Here is a 24952-nt window from a genome sequence, read left to right on the forward strand (position 1 = left end):
CGACAAGCTTGTTGAGTCATAGACATTTGGGTCCACGTGTCATGGGGAAAAGGTCGATGGGATTTTTATTTGAACTTATGAATATGTTCCAAGGTTGTAAAACAACGCAACAAGATGCATTCCATGGTAAAAATACCCGCTTGCGAAACTGCACCATGGTATCTAATAACCTAGAGTTGAAAGTTTGGCCATAGACACGGTTTCATAGTGGAGGATTTAGGGGTGCTAGGCAGAGTTTCAAGCATTACTTTCTTTTCAAGAACCCTGGAAGGGTTAAAAATAAGCTACTAGCTTATTGCTAGCAGCAAACTATGAGTTGGGAATTCCAAGTTTTTTTTTTCTGAAAATGAGATGGGGAAATGCCTCCGGTCTATAGGTCGATTTGTTAAATGCAAACATCTTTTTTGCAAAGTTTAAACCATTACATAAGTAAAATAGAGTAAGCTCCAAAGGGCCGTGCAAGGGGCATTTGGAACGGCTTTTCTTCCCAATTGCCAATCTCGGCAAAGAACTCAAGAAACAAATTGCAAATGAACCGGGGATAGCTGGTGAAGTGGTAATCAGTTGCAAGGGCAGTTCAAGGCATGCAACAGTTCAGACTTTCAGAAGACACAAGCAGAAAGATTGCACGCCTGAAACAAATCTCAGAACTGCATCGGAATGCGATCAACGTCGGGCGTACAGCCGTACAGAGACACGTAAGAACATCAGAGACAACACGATTATTTATATATAGTCCAAGAGACATATCTTCTCTAGGGAGATTACGATTAGATGGCAGATAATAATTAAGAACTATAATACACGAGGTCTTCACACATTACATGACCGCCGCGCGCCGGGCATGTGATGTTGCTGCTGCCATTGCTGATCAGTCTCTGCTAGCCTGGTGGTCGGCCTCTGCTCCGAGTGGAAATTAAGGTGTAGGAAGGTGGATCAGTACTGGCCGGGCCAGAGGAAGGCGCCCATGGCGAAGCGCCTCTTGTCGTCGACGTCGCCGGCGACGGGGAGGCCGTACTCCCGGAGCAGGCAGTCGACGCGCCACTCCGGCATCGCCTCGTAGTCCGCCTTCTTGTACCGCGGGTAGTGCAGCGGCATCCGGAAGCTGCAGCTGAACACGCCGCGCTCCATCTTCTGTTGCTGCTGCTGCTGGCCGCCGACGGCCGCGCCGCCGCCGTTGGCCTTGCCCATGCTCACGCTCACGGCAGGGCCCAAGGATCCCATGCGTGTGGTTCGTTGCTGGCTCTGAAACTCTCTGTAACCTGCAAGCAACTCGTGATCGTGGCTTGCGTTTGAGACGGGGCTGCCAGAGGCCGGAAGGGCTTTTATAGACGGATTGTGAGAGTGGAATAATGTAGAGAATGCTGGACTTGTGGTTTTTTCTTGGCAATGAGTGCTGGACTTATGTTGATGCCGATACAAACCTGTTTGATATGCACATTTAAGACATGGTGCCGTGCCATTCTGGCTAATTTACTTGCATCGTGGCGGGAGCTTAGGCCATTCAGAACCAGAGGAATCTCCTCCGTGCTGCATTTTTATCAAGACATCTTACTGGATTATTTTCCTTCCGTTCCATATTAATTGTCTCAATTTTGTTTAAAAAACGTATATATTTAGACGTGTTTTAGTGGGTAGCTGATTTAAACGGAAGGAGTACGGAGGGAGTACTACCCTCCGGTACACGTCTAGGTGAGTAGCTCCGCAATGTCACCTACATGAGTTTGGCATGCCAGGCCAACAGGCTTGCGGGAGAAGCGTTTCTGTTCCAAGGATGTGACAAGTTGCCGGGCACGCACTCTTGTCTTGTGGGCACGATGCTGAGACCACGGGCGACAAGAAACAAGGGGCGTCATAACGGCAACCTCATTTAGGCAATGGTACTCTATCGACATTTTCTCTCGCCCTTCCTTTTTTTCTCTTTGTTTCTGTCTGGCTGAAAAATAATCGACAATCCTTTTCGCCGAGTGCCATGCGCTCCAAGGAATGAATGTTTTGCTTTGCCTCTTTCCCTTCTCATCAAGACAGAAATGAGGGAACCTTGAGGACGAAACCGGTGGTGACGTGAGGTGTTTAGCCAATCAGGAGTGGTTGGTTTCCTAGTCTAGTGGTTACCATCAATACCTGGCATACCAGGCGATAAAATGGATAGTAGTACAAATCAACAATTTATTTTGAATTTTATGCACTTTTTAGGGTGTGTAATATTAAGTACCTTTGTACTACTCCATAGTACCAACTCCCGTCCAAAAAATAAGTGTCTTAGAGCATCCCTAACAGAGTAGACGGACGAACTGAAAAACGCGAGTTCAGTTTCCCGAAAAACGTTTTTTGAGCGAATTTGGAGGTGTCGCGGAACAACACTCATATTCGAAACCGAAAAAATGAAATTCAAATATAGCGGAAGAATTGTTCATCGCAAACAAGTTCGTAAACTAAAATTGAAACTTCATAGTTGCATAATCGACATTGCGATCGCAAAATAGACATTACATATAGATGTTCCTCTGCCGTGCGACCTAACTTAGACTAATTTTTTGCCCTACCGAGGCCTCTACGCACGGCGGAGGACGGGCCGGCGGACGATGGCGTCCTACTCAGCGTCGAGGTCGATGACCTCCTTCTTCACATGGCAGACGGCGGCCTCCCTCTGCGCCGCCTCGTAGGCGCGCACCTGACAAACGGCATCCGCCTCCTCGTGGCAGAAGCACGCGCGCCTCGGCCTCCAAAATGACGGTGACCTGCTGGATCGTTGTCGCCTCCTCCTCGTCGTTGAGGACGTAGTCTGCGGAGTTGAAGACGACGCGCGGCACCGCCTCCTCCTCCTCCTCCTCCTCTTCGATGCTCTCGTCGACGGGCGGCGCAAGGGCACGTCCCGACGCGCCGGGGGAAGAGCCCTTGCCGCTATTGGCGTAGCGAACGAGCTTCCCCGGTGGCGTTAGGCCCCAATTGATCCATCGACACGCGCTCCGCTTCCGCGCGCCCTCCGAGCGGTTCCACTTACACCGCTCCGCCTCCAAGAAGAATACAGGGGTCGTGGCGGCGAGTTGTTGCCGCCAATCTGGCCGACACCCCTCTCGCAGCTGCCGACGCCAGCCATGCGGTCACGGTGGAGCTCGCGGAAGAGCGGATGCGGCGGTAGCTTGGCTCCGATTTCTCGCCGAAAGTGGAAGAACCTCCGCGGCCTGTATAAATAGGGGCCGCACGCTCACTTTCTCGGACCCCCGAGAAAGTTTTTTGGGTCGGGCCGCCGATTCAAGCGCCACTCTACACGGATATTGGCCCAAATCCGTAAATTCACCGGAAAAATTTAGTGTGCCGGTATTTACGGGCTCTGTTAGAGTTGCTCTTAGTTTTGTCTAGATTCAAATATATCTAGATATATTTTAGTTGTAGATACATTTGTATCTGAAAATGTTGAGTAGTACTTAGCATTATGGGGCCTTGTGCAGCCGTTCACCATGCACATGGCCATGTACATGCTTGTGTCTGGGCATAAGTAGCAGGGTGAATGCACAGACAAGAAATATATACTCAGGCCATGCACCAGATGCTGCTACATAGTATCATCATAACACACGAAAAAAAGAAAATCTCAAGGCAGTGCTGACTCTACAAGCTATCCTGTCTAGCTTTCTTTTCCTCTCCCAACAATTCTTGAAGTGATTCCCATTTATAACAGGCCTTAATGCAGGAAAAAGACTTGTTATGGATTTACCATCTGAGAAGGACTATGCACCGATATGATATATTCCTTGCCATTAGTAAATGGCATATATATCACTTATTGGACATGATGTTGAGCTCAGGTACAAGTAATCCAGGCCTAGTTAGAGCCAACCGCAAAATCTCTTAGGTTAAGCTTTTGTGAAATGCACAGTAGGGAGAATCACTTGATTTCTACCAAGTAGTTTCGCATCTTTATACTCCTCTCACGCATGTAACTGCTCTAGTAAACATTTAATCATACTGGTAACACTATATTGCATAAAGTAAAATCGTTTTTAGAAAACATTAGACTAATATTTGTATATCTGGGCAAGCAAGTCATCCCTCCATGGCCTTCCGGCGATGGGTGGTGGTGGCGGCTGCGGATCTAGTTCCCACATAGACCCGTCGTCGGTTCAGCTGACGGCGCGAGGAAGGGGCAGCGACCTTGCGAGGCGTGGATGGTGTGGTACTGGCGTCCAAAACCGCGTGGCGTGGCAGGCCCGATCTGAGATCTGGGTCTCCTGGGTTTCGGATGGTGCGTCAACCGATTCCTCCTTCGTTTTCGCTGGCTAGCAGATGGCGAGGAGGGGGCCTCTTCGTCTGTTTCGCAGTTTGAAGTGGTGGTCCTAGGTTTCTCTTGTATGAAGATGGAGACCTTCCTGAGGTCTGTTCTTCTTGATCTGGCCGAAGTGTTGAGTTCCGAAGGCGCCGCCGGCGAATGGAACAGTGCATCTTTTGCCTGGAGTTTGCTGGATCGGGTGGTATTCGGTCGTGCGCACGTTTGGTTCTAGAGGGAGCGACGCGAAGCTCTGTTCTGTGTTGACATCAAGTGACATTTTGGTCCATGGTGAAGTCAGAAGAAGAGAATATCATGAAGGCCGGATCGAAGGATTAGCTAATGGAGGTTCAAGTCTCCGCGCTGTTGAGGGACTTGCTTGGTGTTCTGGGCTTCGCAACAGTAGTATGAAAGTGGGGGCGGTAACACAGGTGAAGTTCAAGTTCAGAGTCCTGCCTTTCAGGGTGAAAACCCAATGTCTGGTCTTAACTAGTTGTGAGAGTGGAGACTATCTTCAGGGTGAAAGCCTAACATCTTTTGTCGGGCGATGACGGCGCTAGTGCACTGTTTTCTTTTCTTCTGGGGGGGGGCGTCGCTTTTGAAGAGTCTGTATTTCATGTGTTGTCTTGGTGGTGGATGCAGTGTTGTTGTTGGGCCTGGAATACTGTAGTGAGACTTTTATTTCTTAGTTTTCTTTTATTTATTTTTAGCTATGTGCATCTGTACTGCCATTAGGGTGTTGTGTTGTTGCAGAAACTAGATGTAATTGGTATCTTTTGATATTAATATATTCCATTTATCTTTAAAAAAGCAAGTCATCCCTGGACCCCATACTAGCAAGATAAAGCAAGGTTCCCGGTTTATAAGCCAGCCTTTATATCCCTGGGAAGTAGACTAGAGTGGCGTTTTCTTGAGGGAGGGGAAAGAATCTGAAAATTAGAATGCTGCCACTCATAAAAGGATACAATTTGGCTACAAAGAAAAAATTATGAGCAAGGGCACACCGAAATTGCAAAATGCAGTATATATTGTCCTTACACCATAACAAACACCGGCCAAATTGACAAGGCAAAAAAAGTAGAGGTAGAACAAATGTGATTACATCATGGCATGCCTTTGAAGAAGTCAAGGGAAATACTACAAACGTTTATCTTATTTCTGAAACAGATCTGAATAACCACCCTTATCATGGCCACGTTTACAAATTACAATGGCACCATACAGTACAGCCTACCAGCATCTACTTTTGTAAAAGCGAGACATAACCCAGACAGGTTTTGCTGGTATAAATGAAATGAACTATACTTCAACTTCCAGGCTAACATCCTAAATTTCAGATTTGACTACTTGAGACCAGGAACACTATTCAGGGGATTCTGGGCCACCATTTTGAAGTACACTTAAACCAACTTACTGCAATCTTGCAACGAGGTCAAGACAAAGAGGCACTACAGCAGTAGGATCCGAGAAGAGGTCCAGTAGAGTATAAGTGGTTCCTAAATTGAATAAATACGGGAGCGTGATGCCTTATATTATGCTTAGAGAGTCATTAGCATGCGCACGTGTGGAATACCCTATGTCCAGTCGTCGGTGTTCGAAGACCAGGGTAATACTTCCTCCGTTCCATATTAACTGTTGCAGAATCTAGACAAATCTGCAACAGTTAATATGGAACTGAGGTAGTAGTAACTAAGTTACATGCTTACTTGCAGAATATACCATCTAACAAGATGTCAACCACATAATTTGTCTGTGCTAAGCAAGAATTATCAAAACATGGAATGTACGGTATGAGATCTACCCAGTAAGGCACTCCAGTTTGAATCCCCATTCAAGTATAAGCAAAATAAAGGCATCTAATGAGTACAATTACTGCAACAGAAGGAAACGTAAATCTTCTCCAAAGATGTAATAACTCAAGTGCAGTCACTTGTCTTCTATGTATTCTTCCATGTGAATGGCAAAATTAGTGCATGGTTAGCAAGCCACTTTGACCTAACTGAAGAATATGTGGACACATTTCCATTTCTAAAGCCATAAAGAACATAGCGATCAGCCTTCATCCCCCACCTGAATACAAATTAGCAAAGCCCACGGCAATTAGCCTTTTGTCCACTAATATCACGTGTTCGCTTACTGATAATTTACCTTCTCAGCTTCTCCCCAACGTGAAGATAGCCACAGAAGCTGTTGAAGATTGCAGCCTCAAGTTTTCAAGGGATGACTCGATTAAAGCAGAGCCCAAGATAATCAACTAATGTTGCTCCTTTGATACAATCCCCTATCACTCTGATCATCAGGTTGGATAACAGTGAACCATGCCTACTTTGATGTAGCTGGCAATGTTTGTGGCAATTCGACTAGCATGTGCACAGGCATAAAATACATCTGCAGGGAAATTATGCAGATGAGAATGCCCAAGAAAAGCTGCAAAGCAGAGGTGATAAACATGTATTAGCATGAATACATAGCCAGGGATATACCACCACCTCCAAACGTGTAATTCTAAAATTGACAGCAAACAAAAGGACCACGACACAAAAAATACATTCTCCTACCTGAACTGTAGCCCTCACATTGAAAAGATATACAGACAAAACCATTGTTAAAAGCATGGCCATTGAAGTTGAGTACACCTGTTATAACAGAAACATGAAATGATTTTTCAATTGCAAGTGCATAAAATTAAAAAGATCAAACAAAAAGCATAACCATCATATTATAAAGGTCAGATTAGTACCATGAATTGTTAACCTATTATACATTTCTTAGGCACAGATGTAAAGGAAACTAAAGCGTTCTCGAAAGGAGATTGAGCAGTCAAATCGACCAGTTTTCTCTGACAAATAGGAGCACGACTAATTGACATGCAAACAAAATGCACAATGTCACGGAACAGTGTTGTAAACAAAAAGCATAACCATCTATCAAGGTCAGATTAGTAATATGGATTCTTAACCTATTCTACTTTTTCTTAGGCACAGATGTAAAGGAAACCAAAGTGTTCTCGAAAGGAGATTGGGCGGTCAAATCAACCAGTTTTCTCTGACAAATAGCAACACAACTAATTGACATGTAAATGAAAACACAAAATGCACAATGTCACTCTACAGGCATTAGGAGAAGGATCCGGAATTTGAAATTTTAGCTGAAATGCATAGTTTAGATGATCTCACCTTAACTATGTTGTCTGAATACTTCATCAGCCATGAGACTAGCAGACCAGTAGACCCTAAGTTGAACACAACTATCCATGTTGTGATAGAATAGCCATTAAAAAGACGCTGCCACCATGGACCCATCTCAAATCCAGCCTTGAAGTCACCATAGACAAGCCAACCCATGTTGAAGATAACTCCAAACCTGACAACACATAAGATGACTATATATAGTGTTCATGGGATAGTCTTGAACATGTATAGGTGCAAGCAATGCATAGGCGGCTGGGCGCTGAGTGTGATGAGATGGGAGTTAGGGATATGCAATTCTTGACAATAGACTTGCTAGATATAGATACATACGTATATAATTGTACATTTTGCCAGTACAGACTATCACTATTCTTCTTCATTAAGTACTCAGTGTAGACTCCAGCTAGTGCAGAAAGACAAGCAGAAAGTATCCCAAGCATGTAACCCTGCAATGGTGCTGAGAAAAGTGAATCGCATGGTGCATCTCCACATCCCTTGACCTGCAAGGAGCAGAATAGTTACAAAGTAGCCTCAATTCATAAGTAGGGACAATAAATAGCAAAGTGTATGAGCTAACAATTTTGTTAGTCTTTTGACACAGAAAAAAAAACTTGATAGACAGAATCCTTAAATAAGTAGGCATTTCCAACTTCAATTATAGTAAATATATAACGTAATGGAAAAATAGCATAGATCTAGTGGGTAATGCGGAAATATTAATTTGAATTGGTATCAGCTTGGACCCTTATTGCCAGTAACTGAGCAAGCCAGAAATCCAGTCTAATAGGTATAAGCAAGGGACAATAAGAAGTACGAAGTGTATAAGTTAACAATTTTGTTAGTCTTTTGACTAGGAAAAAAACCTTGATAGAAAGAATCCTTTAATAAGTCGGCCTTTCCAATCTTAATTATAGTTAATATATAAGAAATAGCAGAGATCTAGTGGGGTAATGGGGAAATATTAATTTGAATTGGTATCAGCTTCGACCCTTACTGCCAGTAACTAAATGAGGAGCCAGAAATTCAGTCTAATATGTACTACTCCGTAATTACTAAACTGAAGACTGCATGATTTAGTTTGACCCATATTATGCCTATAGACCTTGTAACACATGTTACTCGTTTTGTACTTGAAATATAGTAACAGGTAACAATAAAATTTGTTAAAAGCATGGATAAGATAACTTGTTATAGTATTAATGTCTTAGTATTAGCCATCAACACAGTATTAAATGCTAACATGTGGATGCCTTGTGGGCTTGTGGTAACACGCCACTATATCAAAGTGTTGCTGAAGTAAGCATACGGTACCACTCTATACATAAGTATAGCTTAGTATTGTGTGTATAATTCTAAATACACAGAATTTAACTACAAATGTCAAATGAACATATTTATCATAATAAGTGCAATATTAACAAACCTGGCTTGTAGTTGTTCCCACAGCCAGTAAAATAATTGCCATCCATTGTAGATTTGACAATTTCTTCTTTAAGACAAGCCTAGCACAATTAGCAAAGACCAAGTCACCAATAGCATTAGTCAATCAAGGGGAGGAAGAATCAAGCACCAATCACAATGAATATACTTAGGTAGCATATTAGATCTATTAATATGGTGCAGCATGCTTTACGTGCACTACCATGTGTATTTCCTTCGAAACAAGAGGTGAATGTCATGAAAAAATTCCGGAAAGATGACAAGTGAGACAAATTTCCAAATTTAAATTTGACTTATCCATGGATAAACAGAACAAAAATACAATTATTACTGGGAAAGAAACCAAAGTTAACAAATAAAAAAATTGGAAAAGATAAAGCTGCTATTCACTGAAATTTCAATTTACTAGTACATGCTGTGTTTTGTGTTCAGACTTTGCAGAATGCTTGGTTACATTATAACCTCTGTAGATTATGCACAGTTGTGGATCTGAGGGTGGGATGCACCAGATACTTTGTCATAATAGAACAACTTGCAAATAAAGGTAGAAAAAACTGCGACCCCAAAAATCTTTGAGAAACAAACATAAGATTTTGGATATCTCAATTGTCATAAAGACAATGTGCTGATTAGGTGAAACTCTGACTTTGTGATGCAACCCAACAAAAGGATATAAGCATTTTCAGATTGCGAAGTGTAGAAAACAGGGAACAATTATATTGCCAGAAAAAACAAATATTCAAACAGATGCAGGGATATGGAAGGGAATTCTTTCCTTTCCCTTTCTTTCTTTGGAACAAAACATACCAGAATTTCCTGACAACTCAATTATTCTCAATCAGTTTGACTATTTTCGAAGATAGTACGCACTCAATGTCTAAATCTGAGTTCTATTAACAGGAAGCAAAGTCTGAGGTGGACACATGAAAGACTGAATGCAGGCACTACACGAAAATGAGGTACCGATTATATCACGCATAGTATTAGGAAGCATAACATTGTTATGAAGAGGCAAACGGCATACCTGAACAAAATGCCAGTTGTGACAATTTTCAGGTTCCCCAATATCTGATAGGTAGATGGATCAACATAGGTCAAGGTCGCAAACTGGACATTGTTGTGGATGAGGTATATGACTGAAGGAACCAGATATAGCCGCACGCTCTTCCACTCCTTTGTCATCCTTGGTGGTGATGGTGACTGGCACTCTTTCCAAAGAAAGAAGCTCGATACTGACAACTGCGTTGGGGATGGGGTAAATATCAGAAATCATATAGATGAATCATTGTGTCCTACATGTTTGGACTACCTAGGATAACGAGATATAGAGTTCGAAATTCATTGTCTGGAACATGCCTACACTGCAGGTTCGCACCGCTTGATAAACAGATGTAAAGGTCCCAAAATTATGGTCTACTACTCTACTTATTTGCGCCACGGGTTAAAACAGATATATTGTTATGGACAAGATCGCAAAAGCATAAGATTCCAGTGAAACATAATATACGTACCTTGAAGAATTCTGCAAGAAATGGAATGGTTGCATAGTCATACTTATATTTGCCATCGCTCTGCGAGAGGGTGGTCCATATGCCCTGCACATACGGAAAGTAATCAGAAACACTAGCATGAGCAAACTACAATTAACAGACCAAATCAAACAATTCAATGTTGGCCGACTGCGCAACGACCATGATCAAGTCTCTAGTCACTAAGGAATCAATAACTTGTCAACAGCCCACAGCCAGGGGGCATCTTCAATCCAACAATAGCCAATCCCCTTCTACCTCATCCCATTAAAACGTACTAGTTCAGTACAACTCCCAGGCTGGTAGAAAACCTGAGAGTTGGAGCGCATCTTGCAAGCCCTCCAACCGCTCCAGGGGTCCGGTCAGCCATTATTCTGAAACGCATTTGCCCACAAGCAGAGAACCACAAATGCAGATCGAAGCCGCCGCCGCCGCTACCTACAGCCCTCTACCGACATCTCGTCACGAAACCCCAATCCGCACGCCAGTCGAATTGCGCAACCAATCCCCGCTCATAGAGAGATCCGGCTTGCTACAGTGGGATTAAATCGACAAAAAAAGGGGGAGGCGGTGGCGGCGAGGGTTTAGGGGTGCTTGCCTGCGAGCTGGTTAGGACGGTGAGGAGCGCCGCCACGAAGTACCACTGCATCGTCTCCTCCTGATGCTCGTCGGCTTCCACCGCCCCGCTTCTCCTCTCCAATCGTACTTTTTGGTGTTGGGAACGGCAGCAGCGCACCGGTGGAGGTGGTGTCGGCCTGGTGGGCGAGCACTTCGAGCCCTTTTCAGAAGTTCATTTTTCATTTTCGTCCCCGAGTTTATCTTTTCTTCAGATATCTGTGTCATTCTGCTGAAACCAATGATTTTGAACGATTGGTGGTTTTGAGCAGAGCATGTAAAAACGTGAATTAAAACTGAACTCGTGTTTACGGGTCGAAAAATGGTCGGTGCAGATCAGAACCCGTAAAAAAACTGAAAAAAAATTCCTAAATATGCCACTGGACCCACATGTCAGAGCCCCTTTTTTCTTTCCTCCTCCTTCTTCTTCTTCCTTGCTCCATCACCCACGTCCGGCCACCCTGCTTCGGCTCCGCCCCGCCCGCGCCGCCCCCGGACCCTCCCGTGTCGCGCCGCCCCGCCCCGGCTCCGCCCACGCAGCGCCACCCCGCCCCCGGCTCCGACGGTGCCGACCCACCCTGGCTCAACCCCGCTCTGGCCTCGCCCGCACATCGCCGCCCCACCCCGGCCTCGCCCCGTCTCGGCCCCCGCGACGCCCCTCCCGGACACGCTCGCTCCGCCCCGAGCCACCCCGCAGCGAGCTCACGCTGCCCACGAGCTCGCGCTGCCTCGCGCCGTTCCACACCGCAGCAAGCTCGCCCCACCGCGCGTCGCACCATGCCATCGCGAGCTCGCCGGAACTTGGTTGGATTCCGGCAAATTTAGTTGGATTCCGGCGGAAGTGCACTGTTTGGAGTTGAAGTTTCAGCCGCCAAAACACCACTAGGAGTACAGTTCAGCGTTCAGTTCGGCACTTTGCCCCCTACAAATAGGGGCCGAGTTGGGTTTCTCTGTTCGGACTGAAAAAAAATTCGGTTTTGCCTCGTTTTCAGGCTCTGTTCTGCGCCATTTCTCGGTTATTTTTCGGTTCTGGCATGTTTTCAGGCTCTGCTAGAGATGCTCTTAATAAGGCCAACGATTTGATTCTGTTTTTTTTCCAAGCGATCCCTTTCTGGATCAATTTTTATTATCAAGGGATAACGAAAACACACAGCAGTTGTTCTGGTGGACAAAAACAGAAAGAAAACGAGCAGGAGGAGGATCGCCGCCTACTACTAGCGTTTTAGAGAGATTACAGCTAATTGCACCATCAGCAGAGAGGGAAGGGACCCAGCATCAGCATCGGCAGGTAGAACTATGCACCATCACCATATGTCTCCATGTTGTCCTCGTCAGGATCTACCATTGCTTCATCTGGCAAGCGAAGAATTCCTCTGGCACTTCGCCTCTCTCACGATGACGATGGTGTGGCAGCGGCACCAGCAGCAAGCCGGAGGAGACCATCAGCACCAGCCCCGATGTTTTCTGCATCAGATGGGTTATGTAGACCTTCCCAGTAGTTCATAAAAACAACAGAGAAACTGATTAGTTCATTAGGAGATTTGATGAGTTTGTTCTCAAAACAAGCTCTATTTCTCAGCTTCCAAATGGCCCAGCAGATAGCAGCCAACCCACCAATTTGCAGGTTTCTGCTGGCTGGAACCAAACGAGGGAACTGATGTCTACACACGCTTCTATTCCTGTAGACAGTGTTGGGCCTTGATGTCTACGGGTGCTTCTATTCTTGTAGACAGTGTTGGGCCTGCAAGAGCAGAGGTTTGTAGAACAGCAGCAAGTTTCCCTTAAGTGGATCACCCAAGGTTTATCGAACTCAGGGAGGAAGAGGTCAAAGATATCCCTCTCAAGCAACCCTGCAATCACGATACAAGAAGTCTCTTGTGTCCCCAACACACCTAATAGTAATACACTTGTCAGATGTATAGGTGCACTAGTTCGGCGAAGAGATAGTGAAATACAAGTAGTATGGATGAATATGAGCAGTAGTAATGACGCCAGAAAAGTGCTTGCTGGCGTGCAGTTGATGGTAGTAATATTGCATGAAGTAAAGATGCAGTAAAACAGTAAACAAGCGATGATTGCAGTATTTGGAAACAAGGCCTAGGGACCATACTTTCACTAGTGGACACTCCCAACATTGATCACATAAATAAATAAGTTCTCTTCCTTTGTGCTACATATACTCTTGTTTGATAATGAACATCTTCGTTGTGTAGGGCTACAAGAGCACCTCAATACCGGAGTTAACAAGCTCCACAACATTCGACATTCATATTTAAGTAACCTTTAGAGCATAATAGATCTTTGCAATTTAAACCGAGTACTAACATAGCATACACACTGTCACCTTTACACTATGAAGGGGGAATAAATCACATCAATACTATCATAGTAATAATTAACTCCATAACCTCCAAGAGATTATGATCATAACCTACGCCAAGTACTACACGATGCACACACTGTCACCATTACACCGTGAAGGAGGAATAGACTACTTTAATAACATCACAAGAGTAGCACATAGACTAATAGTGATACAGAACTCATATGAATCTCAATCATGTAAGGCAGCTCATGAGATCATTGTATTGAAGTACATAGGAGAGAGATTAACCACATAGCTACCGGTACAACCCTTAGCCTCAATGGAGAACTACTCCCTCCTCATGGGAGACAGCAGCGTTGATGAAGATGGCGGTGGTGTCGATGGAGAAACCTTCCGGGGGCACTTCCCCGTCCCGGCAGCGTGCCGGAACAGAGACTCCTGTCCCCCAAATCTTGGCTTCGCGATGGCGGCGGCTCTGGAAGGTTTCTCGTACCGTGGCTTTTCCGTATCGAAGATTTAGGTCAGGGACCTTTAAATAGGCGAAGAGGCGGAGTCGGAAGGCTGACGAGGCAGTGACACAATAGGGGGGCGCGGCCCAGGCCCTGGCCACGCCACCCTATCATCTGGTGGCCCTGTGGCCCCCCTCTGCTGGCTCTCGGGTGTTCTGGAAGCTTCGTGGAAAAATAGGATGCTCGGGCATTGATTTCGTCCGATTCCGAGAATATTTCCTTACTAGGATTTCTGAAACCAAAAACAGCAGAAAACAAGAACAGGCCCTTCGGCATCTCGTCAATAGGTTAGTTCCGGAAAACGCATCAAAACGATATAAAGTGTGAACAAAACATGTAGGTATTGTCATAAAACTAGCATGGAACATAAGAAATTATAGATACGTTTGAGATGTATCAAGCATCCCCAAGCTTAGTTCCTACTCGTCCTCGAGTAGGTAAACGATAACAATGATAATTTCTTAAGTGACATGCTACCAACATAATCTTGATCAACATTATTGTAAAGCATATGAGTTGAATGCAGCGATTCGAAGCAATGGTAAAGACAATGACTAAACAACTGAATCATATAGCAAAGACTTTTCATGAATAATACTTTCAAGACAAGCATCAATAAGACTTGCATAAGAGTTACTCATAAAGCAATAGATTCAAAGTAGAAGGCATTGAAGCAACACAAAGGATGATTAAGTTTCAGCAATTGCTTTCAACTTGTAACATGTATATCTCATGGATAGTTGTCAACATAAAGCAATATAACAAGTGCAATAGGTAAACATGTAAGAATCAATGCACACAGTTGACACAAGTGTTTGCTTCTAAGATAGAAAGAAGTGGGTAAACTGACTCAACATAAAGTAAAAGAATGGCCCTTCGCAGAGGGAAGCATGGATTAAGTCATGTGCTAGAGCTTTTTAAGTTTTGAAATCATATAGAGAGCATACAAATAAAGTTTTGAGAGGTGTTTGCTGTTGTCAACAAATGGTAATGGGTACTCTAACTACCTTATCAACCAGACTTTCAAGAGCGGCTCCCATGAAGGACGTTATCTCTACCAGCAAGGTAGATCATCCCTCTTCTCTTTTGTTTACACATGTATTTTAGTTTCATTATTTATAGATGACACTCCTCCCAACCTTTTGCTTACACAAGCCATGGCTAACCGAATCCTCGGGTGCCTTCCAACATTCACATACCATGGAGGAGTGTCTATTTGCAAAATTAAGTTGCTTACTGATAAATCAGAGCAAAACATGTGAAGAGAATTATTAATGAAGGTTGATTAATTGGGGGCTGGGAACCCCGCGCCAGCTCTTTTTGCAACATTATTGGATAAGCGGATGAAGTCACTAGTCCATTGTGAAAGTCCGCCGAAGTAAATGACAAGATCGAAAGATAAAACACCACATACTTCCTCATGAGCTATAAAACATTGACACAAATAAGAGATAATAGCTTTTGAATTGTTTAAAGGTAGCACATGAAGTATTTGCTTGGAATGGCAGAAAAATACCATGTAGTAGGTAGGTATGGTGGACACAAATGGCGTAGTTTTTAGCTCAAGGATTTGGATGCACGAGAAGAATTCCTCTCAATACAAGGCTAGGCTAGCAAGGTTGTTTGAAGCAAACTCAAGTATAAAACGGTGCATCAAGACTCACATATGAACATATTGTAAGCATTATAAGACTTTACATCGTCTTCCTTGTTGTTCAAACACCTTAACCGGAAAATATCTAGACTCTAGAGAACAATCATGCAAACCAAATTTTAACAAGCTCTATGTAGTTCTTCATTAATGGGTACAAAGTACATGATGCAAGAGCTTAAACATGATCCATATGAGCACAACAATTGCCAAGTATCAAATTATTCAAGACATTATACCAATTACCACATGAAGCATTTTCTCGTTTCCAACCATATAACAATGAACGAAGCGAGTTTCAACCTTCGCCATGAACATTAAGAGTAAAGCTAAGAACACATGTGTTCATACGCAACAGCGGAGCGTGTCTCTCTCCCACACAAGCATGAATTTATTCAAACAAAACAAAACAAACAGACGCTCCAAGTAAAGTACATAAGATGTGACCGAATAAAAATATAGTTTCAAGAGAAGAAACCTGATAAATTGTTGATGAAGAAGGGGATGCCTTGGGCATCCCCAAGCTTAGATGCTTGAGTCTTCTTGAAATATGCGAGGGTGAACCACGGGGGCATCCCCAAGCTTAGACTCTTCACTCTTCTTGATCATAGTATATCATCCTCCTCTCTTGACCCTTGAAAACTTCCTCCACACCAAACTCGAAATAAACTCATTAGAGGGTTAGTGCATAATCAAAAATTTCACATGTTCAGAGGTGACACAATCATTCTTAACACTTCTGGACATTGCCCAAAGCTACTGGAAGTCAATGGAACAAATAAATCCATCCAACACAGCAAAAGAGGCAATGCGAAATAAAAGGCGAGAATCTGTCAAAACGAACGAGTCCAGTAAAGACGAATTTTTTAGAGGCACTGGACTTGCTCAGATGAAAATGCTCAAATTGAATGAAAGTTGCGTACATATATGAGGATCGCGCACGTAAATTGGCAGATTTTTCTGAGTTACCTACAGAGAACCATACCCAAATTTGTGACGACAAGAAATCGTTTTCACGCAGTAATCCAAATCTAGTATTGACTTTACTATCAAAGACTTTACTTGGCACAACAATGCAATAAAATAAGATAAGGAGAGGTTGCTACAGTAGTAACAACTTCCAAGACTCAAATATAAAACAAAAGTACTGTAGTAAAATAAACACATGAGTTATCTCCCAAGAAGTTCTTTCTTTATAGCCATTAAGATGGGCTCAGCAATTTTAATGATGCTCCCGCAAGAAATAAGAGTTGAAGCAAAAGAGAGCATCAAGAAGAAAATTAGAAACACTTTTAAGTCTAACCCACTTCCTATGAAAAGGAATCTTGTACACAAATAAATTCATGAAGCATAATGCAACAACCATAGAAAGATAAAACAAGTGTAACTTCAAGATTTTCAGCAAAAAGAGAGGTATTTTAGTAACATGAAAATTTCTACAACCATATTTTCCTCTCTCATAATAACTTTCAGTAGCATCATGAACAAATTCAACAATATAACTATCACATGAAACATTCTTATCATGAGCTATATGCATAAAATTATTACTCTCCACATAAGCATAATCGATTTTATTAGTTGTAGTGGGAGCAAATTCAACAAAGTACCTATCATTATTATTCTCATCAAGTGTAGGAGGCATAGTATAATCATAATAAACTTTATCCTCCATAGTAGGCGGCACCAAAAGACCACTATCATTATAATCATCATATATGGGAGGCATATCATAATCAACATAAACTTTCTCCTCAATACCCGGAGGGCTAAAGAGATCATTTTCATCAAAACTGACCTCCCCAAGCTTAGAATTTTCCATAGCATTAGCAACAATGGTGTTCAAAGCATTCATACTAATAACATTCCCATTAGCATACATATAAAGTTCCATGGGTTTTTTAGTTCTCTCTTCAAACACATCATGTCCTAATTCAAGATAAAGTTCATAAAGATCTCTCATTGTGTTGTTGTTTTCCATTAAGCCAAACTAGTGTAAAACAAGTAACAAAAAGATGCAATTGTAGGATCTAAAGGAAATAGCTTCAAGCACACACACAACGGCAACAGAAAAGTACTTAGTTACCTGGGACCGGAGTATGAGTGCCTTTTACCTTTCCCCCCGGCAACGGCGCCAGAAAAGTGCTTGATGTCTACGTGTGCTTCTATTCTTGTAGACAGTGTTGGGCCTCCAAGAGCAGAGGTTTGTAGAACAGCAAGCAAGTTTCCCTTAAGTGGATCACCCAAGGTTTATCGAACTCGGGGAGGAAGAGGTCAAAGATATCCCTCTCAAGCAACCCCGCAATCACGATACAAGAAGTCTCTTGTGTCCCCAACACACCTAATACACTTGTCGGATGTATAGGTGCACTAGTTCGGCGAAGAGATAGTGAAATACAAGTAGTATGGATGAATATGAGCAGTAGTAACGACGCCAGAAAAGTGCTTGCTGGCGTGCAGTTGATGGTAGTAATATTGCAGGAAGTAAACATGTAACAGAACAGTAAACAAGCAGCGATAGCAGTATTTAGGAACAAGGCCTAGGGATCATACTTTCACTAGTGGAAACTCTCAACATTGATCACATAAATAAATAAGTTCTCTTCCTTTGTGCTACATATACTCTTGTTTGATAATGAACACCATTCGTTGTGTAGAGCTACAAGAGCACCTCAATGCCGGAGTTAACAAGCTCCACAACATTCGACATTCATATTTAAGTAACCTTTAGAGCATAATAGATCTTTGCAATTTAAACCGAGTACTAACATAGCATACACACTCGTCACCTTTACACTATGAAGGGGGAATAAATCACATCAATACTATCATAGTAATAATTAACTCCATAACCTCCAAGAGATTATGATCATAACCTACGCCAAGTACTACACGATGCACACACTGTCACCATTACACCGTGAAGGAGGAATAGACTACTTTAATAACATCACGAGAGTAGCACATAGACCAATAGTGATACAAAACTCATATAAATCTCAATCATGTAAGGCAGCTCATGAGATCATTGTATTGAAGTACATAGGAGAGAGATTAACCACATAGCTACCGGTACAGCCCTTAGCCTCGATGGAGAACTACTCCCTCCTCATGGAAGACAGCAGCGTTGATGAAGATTGCGGCAGTGTCGATGGAGAAGCCTTCCGGGGGCACTTCCCCGTCCCGGCAGCGTGCCGGAACAGAGACTCCTGTCCCCCAGATCTTGGTTTCGCGATGGCGACGGCTCTGGAAGGTTTCTCGTACCGTGGCTTTTCCGTATCGAAGATTTAGGTCAGGGACCTTTAAATAGGCGAAGAGGCGGAGTCGGAAGGCTGACGAGGCGGTGACACAATAGGGGGGCGCGGCCCAGGCCCTGGCTGTGCCACCCTGTCATCTGGTGGCCCTGTGGCCCCCTCTGCTGGCTCTCGGGTGTTCTGGAAGCTTCGTGGAAAAATAGGATGCTGGGCATTGATTTCGTCCGATTCCGAGAATATTTCCTTACTAGGATTTCTGAAACCAAAAACAGCAGAAAACAGGAACTGGCCCTTCGGCATCTCGTCAATAGGTTAGTTCCGGAAAATGCATCAAAACGATATAAAGTGTGAACAAAACATGTAGGTATTGTCATAAAACTAGCATGGAACATAAGAAATTATAGATACGTTTGAGATGTATCAGGCCTCCAAGAGCAGAGGTTTGTAGAACAGCAGCAAGTTTCCCTTAAGTGAATCACCCAAGGTTTATCGAACTCAGGGAGGAAGAGGTCAAAGATATCCCTCTCAAGCAACTCCGCAATCACGATACAAGAAGTCTCTTGTGTCCCCAACACACCTAATACACTTATCAGATGTATAGGTGCACTAGTTCGGCGAAGAGATAGTGAAATACAAGTAATATGGATGAATATGAGTGGTAATAGCAATCTGAAATAGGATGTTGGGCATTGATTTCGTCCGATTCCGAGAATATTTCCTTACTAGGATTTCTGAAACCAAAAACAGCAGAAAACAACAACTGGCCCTTCGGCATCTCGTCAATAGGTTAGTTCCGGAAAACGCATCAAAACGATATAAAGTGTGAACAAAACTTGTAAAAATTGTCATAAAACTAGCATGGAACATAAGAAATTATAGATACGTTTGAGACGTATCAGGCCTCCAAGAGCAGAGGTTTGTAGAACAGCAGCAAGTTTCCCTTAAGTGAATCACCCAAGGTTTATCGAACTCAGGGAGGAAGAGGTCAAAGATATCCCTCTCAAGCAACTCTGCAATCACGATACAAGAAGTCTCTTGTGTCCCCAACACACCTAATACACTTGTCAGATGTATAGGTGCACTAGTTCGGCGAAGACATAGTGAAATACAAGTAATATGGATGAATATGAGTGGTAATAGCAATCTGAAATAAAGATGACAGCGAGTAAACATGCAACAGAGCAGTAAATAAACGGAGTTTCAGTGCTTGGAAACAAGGCCTAGGGATCATACTTTCACTAGTGGACACTCTCAACATTGATCACATAACTGAATAAACAAATACTACTTTCTCTACACTCTCTTGTTGGATGACAAACACCATTCATTGTGTAGGGCTACAAGAGCACCTCAATGCCGGAGTTAACAAGCTCCACAACATTCGATGTTCATATTCAAATAACCTTAGAGTGCATGATAGACCAACGCAATTATACAGAGTACTAACATAGCATGCGCCTGTCAACATTAGCTATGAAAGGGGGAATAGACCACATCAATACTATCATAGTAATAGTTAACTTCACAATCTACAAGAGATCACGATCATAACCTACGCCAAGTACTACATGATGCACACACTGTCCACATTATATCATGAAGGAGGAATAGACTACTTTAATAACATCACTAGAGTAGCACATAGATGATATTCAACTAGATCACAAAGCTCATGATCACATAAAGATCACATGGGAGAGAGAGATGAACCACATAGCTACGGTAGATCCCTCAGCCTCGGTGGAGAACTACTCCCTCCTCATCATGGAGACAGCGATGGCGGTGAAGATTGCGGTGGAGATGCCTTCCTGGGGCACTTCCCCGTCCCGGCGGCGTGCCGGAACAGAGACTTCTGTCCCCCGAATCTTGGCTTCGCGATGGCGGCGGCTCTGGAACTTTTCTCGCATCGTGGCTTATTCCTTTAGGGTTTTCGCGACGGAGTCCTTAAGTAGGCGGAAGGGCAGCCTCGGAGGGGCCCTGGTGGGGCCACACAATAGGGGGGCGCGCCCCACCCCTTGGCCGCGCCGCCCTGGCATGTGGGGCCCCCGGCTCCCCTCCTGGTCTCTCTCCGGTGTTCGGAAGCTTCGTGGGAAAATAAGATACTCGGGCGTTGATTTCGTCCAATTCCGAGAATATTTCCTTACTAGGATTTCCGAAACCAAAAACAACGAAAAACGGAACCGGCACTTCGGCATCTTGTCAATAGGTTAGTTCCGGAAAATGCATAATAATGACATAAAGTGTGTATAAAACATGTGTGTATCATCATAAAAGTAGCATGGAACATAAGAAATTATAGATACGTTTGGGACGTATCAAGCATCCCCAAGCTTAGTTCCTACTCGCCCTCGAGTAGGTAAACAATAACAAGGATAATTTCTGAAGTGACATGCTATCATAATCTTGATCAATACTATTGTAAAGAATATGAGATGAATGCAGCGATTCGAAGCAATGGTAAAGACAATGAGTAAACAACTGAATCATATAGCAAAGACTTTTCATGAATAGTACTTTCAAGACAAGCATCAATAAGACTTGCATAAGAGTTAACTCATAAAGCAATAGATTCAAAGTAAAAGGCATTGAAGCAACACAAAGGATGATTAAGTTTCAGCAATTGCTTTCAACTTGTAACATGTATATCTCATGGATAATTGTCAACATAAAGTAATATAACAGGTGCAATAGGTAAACATGTAAGAATCAATGCACACAGTTTACACAAGTGTTTGCTTCTAGGATAGAAAGAAAGAGGTAAACTGACTCAACAATAAAGTAGAAGAATGGCCCTTCGCAGAGGGAAGCATGGATTACTATTTTTGTGCTAGAGCTTTTATTTTGAAAACATAGAAACAATTTTGTCAACGGTAGTAATAAATTATATGTGTTATGTATAAGACATCCTATAAGTTGCAAGCCTCATGCATAGAATACCAATAGTGCTCGCACCTTGTCCTAATTAGCTTGGATTAACACAGATTATCATTGCATAACATATGTTTCAACCAAGTGTCACAAAGGGGTACCTCTATGCCGCCTGTACAAAGGTCTAAGGAGAAAGTTCGCATTGGATTTCTCGCTTTTGATTATTCTCAACTTAGACATCCATACCGGGACAACATAGACAACAGATAATGGACTCCTCTTTAATGCATAAGCATTCAACAATAGATAATATTCTCATAAGAGATTGAGGATTAGTGTCCAAACTGAAACTTCCACCATGGATCATGGCTTTAGTTAGCGGCACAATGTTCTTCTCTAACAATATGCATACTCAAACCATTTGATCATGAAAATCGCCCTTACTTCAGACAAGACGAACATGCATAGCAACTTGATACGTCTCCGACGTACCGATAATTTCTTATGTTCCATGCCACATTATTGATGATATCTACATGTTTTATGCATACTTTATGTCATTATTATACGTTTTCCGGAACTAACCTATTGACGAGATGCCGAAGGGCCGCTTGCTTGTTTTCGCTGTTTTTGGTTTCAGAAATCCTAGTAAGGAAATATTCTCGGAATCGGACGAAATCAACGCCCGTGGTCCTATTTTTCCACGAAGCTTCCAGAAGTCCGAAGGGGAAACGAAGTGGGGCCACGAGGTGGGGACACAGTAGGGCGGCGCGGCCCAAGCCCTGGCCGCGCCGGCCTAGTGTGTGGCCCCACCAGGACTCCACCGATCTTGCCCTTCCGCCTACTTAAAGTCTTGATACGTCTCCGACGTATCGATAATTTCTTATGTTCCATGCCACATTATTGATGTTATCTACATGTTTTATGCACACTTTATGTCATATTCGTGCATTTTCTGGAACTAACCTATTAACAAGATGCCGAAGTGCCAGTTCTGTTTTCTATTGTTTTTGGTTTCGAAATCCTAGTAAAGAAATATTCTCGGAATCGGACGAAATCAACGCCAAAGATCTTAGAATCCCCGGAAGCATCCAGAACACACCAGAGAGGCCAGAGGGGGGCCACAGGCCCACCAAACCATAGCCTGGCGCGGCCTAGGGGGGCCCGCGCCCCCCCTATGGTGTGGCCACCCCTTCAGCCCTCTTGCGCCGCCTCTTCGCCTATTTAAAGCCTCCGTCGCGAAAACCCTATCACGTTCGACGAAAACCACAGAAACCTTCCAGAGCCGCCGCCATCGCGAGGCCAAGATCTGGGGGACAGAGTCTCGTTCCGGCACGCTGCCGAACGGGGAAGTGCCCCGGAAGGCTTCTCCATCGACACCGCTGCCATCTCCACCGCCATCTTCATCACCGCTGCTGCTCCCATGAGGAGGGAGTAGTTCTCCATCGAGGCTCGGGGCTGTACCGGTAGCTATGTGGTTCATCTCTCTCCTATGTACTTCAATACAATAATCTCATGAGCTGCCTTACATGATTGAGATTCATATGATGATGCTTGTAATCTAGATGTCGTTATGCTAGTCAAGTGAATTTTACTTATGTGATCTCCGGAGACACCTTGTCCCATGTGTGTAAAGGTGACAGTGTGTGCACCGTGTGGGTCTATTAGGCTATATTTCACAGAATACTTATTCACTGATGAATGGCATAGTGAGGTGCTTATTTATATCTCTTTATGATTGAAATGTATTTTGTATCACAATTTATCTATGTGCTACTCTAGCAATGTTATTAAAGTAGTTTTATTCCTCCTACACGGTGTAATGGTGACAGTGTGTGCATCCGTGTTAGTACTTGGTTTATGCTATGATCATGATCTCTTGTAGATTGCGAAGTTAACTATTGCTATGACATTTTGATGTGATCTATTCCTCCTACATATGCATGAAGGTGACAGTGTGCATGCTATGTTAGTACTTGGTTTAGTCGAATTGATCTTTCATGCACTCTAAGGTTACTTAAATATGAACATTGAATTGTGGAGCTTGTTAACTCCGGCATTGAGGGTTCGTGTAATCCTACGCAATGTGTTCATCATCCAACAAGAGTGTAGAGTATGCATTTATCTATTCTGTTATGTGATCAATGTTGAGAGTGTCCACTAGTGAAAGTGTAATCCCTAGGCCTTGTTCCTAAATATCGCTATCGCCGCTTGTTTACTGTTTTACCGCGTTACTACTCGCTGCAATACTACCACCATCAACTACACGCCAAGCAAGCTATTTTCTCGGCACCGTTGCTACTGCTCATATATATTCATACCACCTGTATTTCACTATCTCTTCGCCGAACTAGTGCACCTATTAGGTGTGTTGGGGACACAAGAGACTTCTTGCTTTGTGGTTGCAGTGGTTGCATGAGAGGGATATCTTTGACCTCTTCTTCCCCGAGTTCGATAAACCTTGGGTGATCCACTTAAGGGAAAACTTGCTCGCTGTTCTACAAACCTCTCGCTCTTGGAGGCCCAACACCGTCTACAGTGAAAAGGAGGGGAAGTAAAAATCAAGCTATTTTCTGGCGCCGTTGCCGGGGAGGAAAGGTAAAAGGTACTCACACTCCGGATCTTGGCTACTAAGCTATTTTCCGGCGCCGTAAGTACTCGAAGCTATTTCCTTTAGATCCTGCAATTGCAACTTTTTGTTTCTTGTTTACACTAGTTTGGCATAATGGACAAGAATGATCTTCTTATTCTATTTCCCGATTTAAAACATGGATTGTTTGATGCGAAAATTAAAAAACCTATGGAATCTTATTTGCATGCTCGGTAGTAATATTAGTATGAACGCTTTGAACACCATTGTTGATAATAATATAGAAAGTTCTAAGCTTGGGGAAGCTGGTTTTCATGATCTTTTTAGTCCCCCAAGCATTGAGGAGAAAATTTTCTTTGATGATACTTTGCCTCCTATTTATGATGATTATAATGATATTGGTCTTTTAGTGCCACCTACTATGGAGAGTAATTTTTATGATGATAATACTATGCCTCCTACACTTGATGAGAATAATAATGATAGCTACTTTGTTGAATTTGCTCCTACTACAATTAATAAGAATAACTATGCTTATGTTGGGAGTAGTAATAATTTTATGCATGAGACTCATGATAAGAATGCTTTATGTGATAGTTATATTGTTGAGTTTGCTCATGACACTACTGAAAGTTATTATGAGAGAGGAAAATATGGTTGTAGAAATTTTCATGTTACTAAAACACCTCTCTATGTGCTGAAATTTTTGAAG

The 24952-nt window shown here is 43.1% G+C and overlaps 2 protein-coding genes across 2 annotated transcripts; both read right to left on the reverse strand.

Moving 5' to 3' along the window:
* Positions 1 to 720: 720 nt before the first annotated feature.
* LOC124681289 lies at positions 721 to 1272 on the reverse strand. Its single transcript, XM_047216221.1, has one exon. The coding sequence runs from the start codon at positions 1222 to 1224 to the stop codon at positions 937 to 939; it is 288 nt and encodes a 95-aa protein (XP_047072177.1). The 5' UTR covers positions 1225 to 1272; the 3' UTR covers positions 721 to 936.
* A 4697-nt stretch (positions 1273 to 5969) lies between these two features.
* Positions 5970 to 11117, reverse strand: LOC124681288 (CMP-sialic acid transporter 1). Its single transcript, XM_047216220.1, has 9 exons — positions 11026 to 11117; positions 10410 to 10493; positions 9923 to 10137; positions 8882 to 8960; positions 7789 to 7958; positions 7444 to 7630; positions 6826 to 6903; positions 6416 to 6694; positions 5970 to 6337 (listed from the first exon to the last, which is right to left on the reverse strand). Exons 1-8 carry the CDS (start codon positions 11074 to 11076, stop codon positions 6590 to 6592), a joined length of 969 nt encoding a protein of 322 aa, XP_047072176.1. The 5' UTR covers positions 11077 to 11117; the 3' UTR covers positions 5970 to 6337; positions 6416 to 6589.
* Positions 11118 to 24952: the final 13835 nt, after the last annotated feature.

This window comes from Lolium rigidum, unplaced genomic scaffold, assembly GCF_022539505.1.
Source record: "Lolium rigidum isolate FL_2022 unplaced genomic scaffold, APGP_CSIRO_Lrig_0.1 contig_38835_1, whole genome shotgun sequence".
NCBI classification, from domain to species: Eukaryota; Viridiplantae; Streptophyta; class Magnoliopsida; order Poales; family Poaceae; genus Lolium; species Lolium rigidum.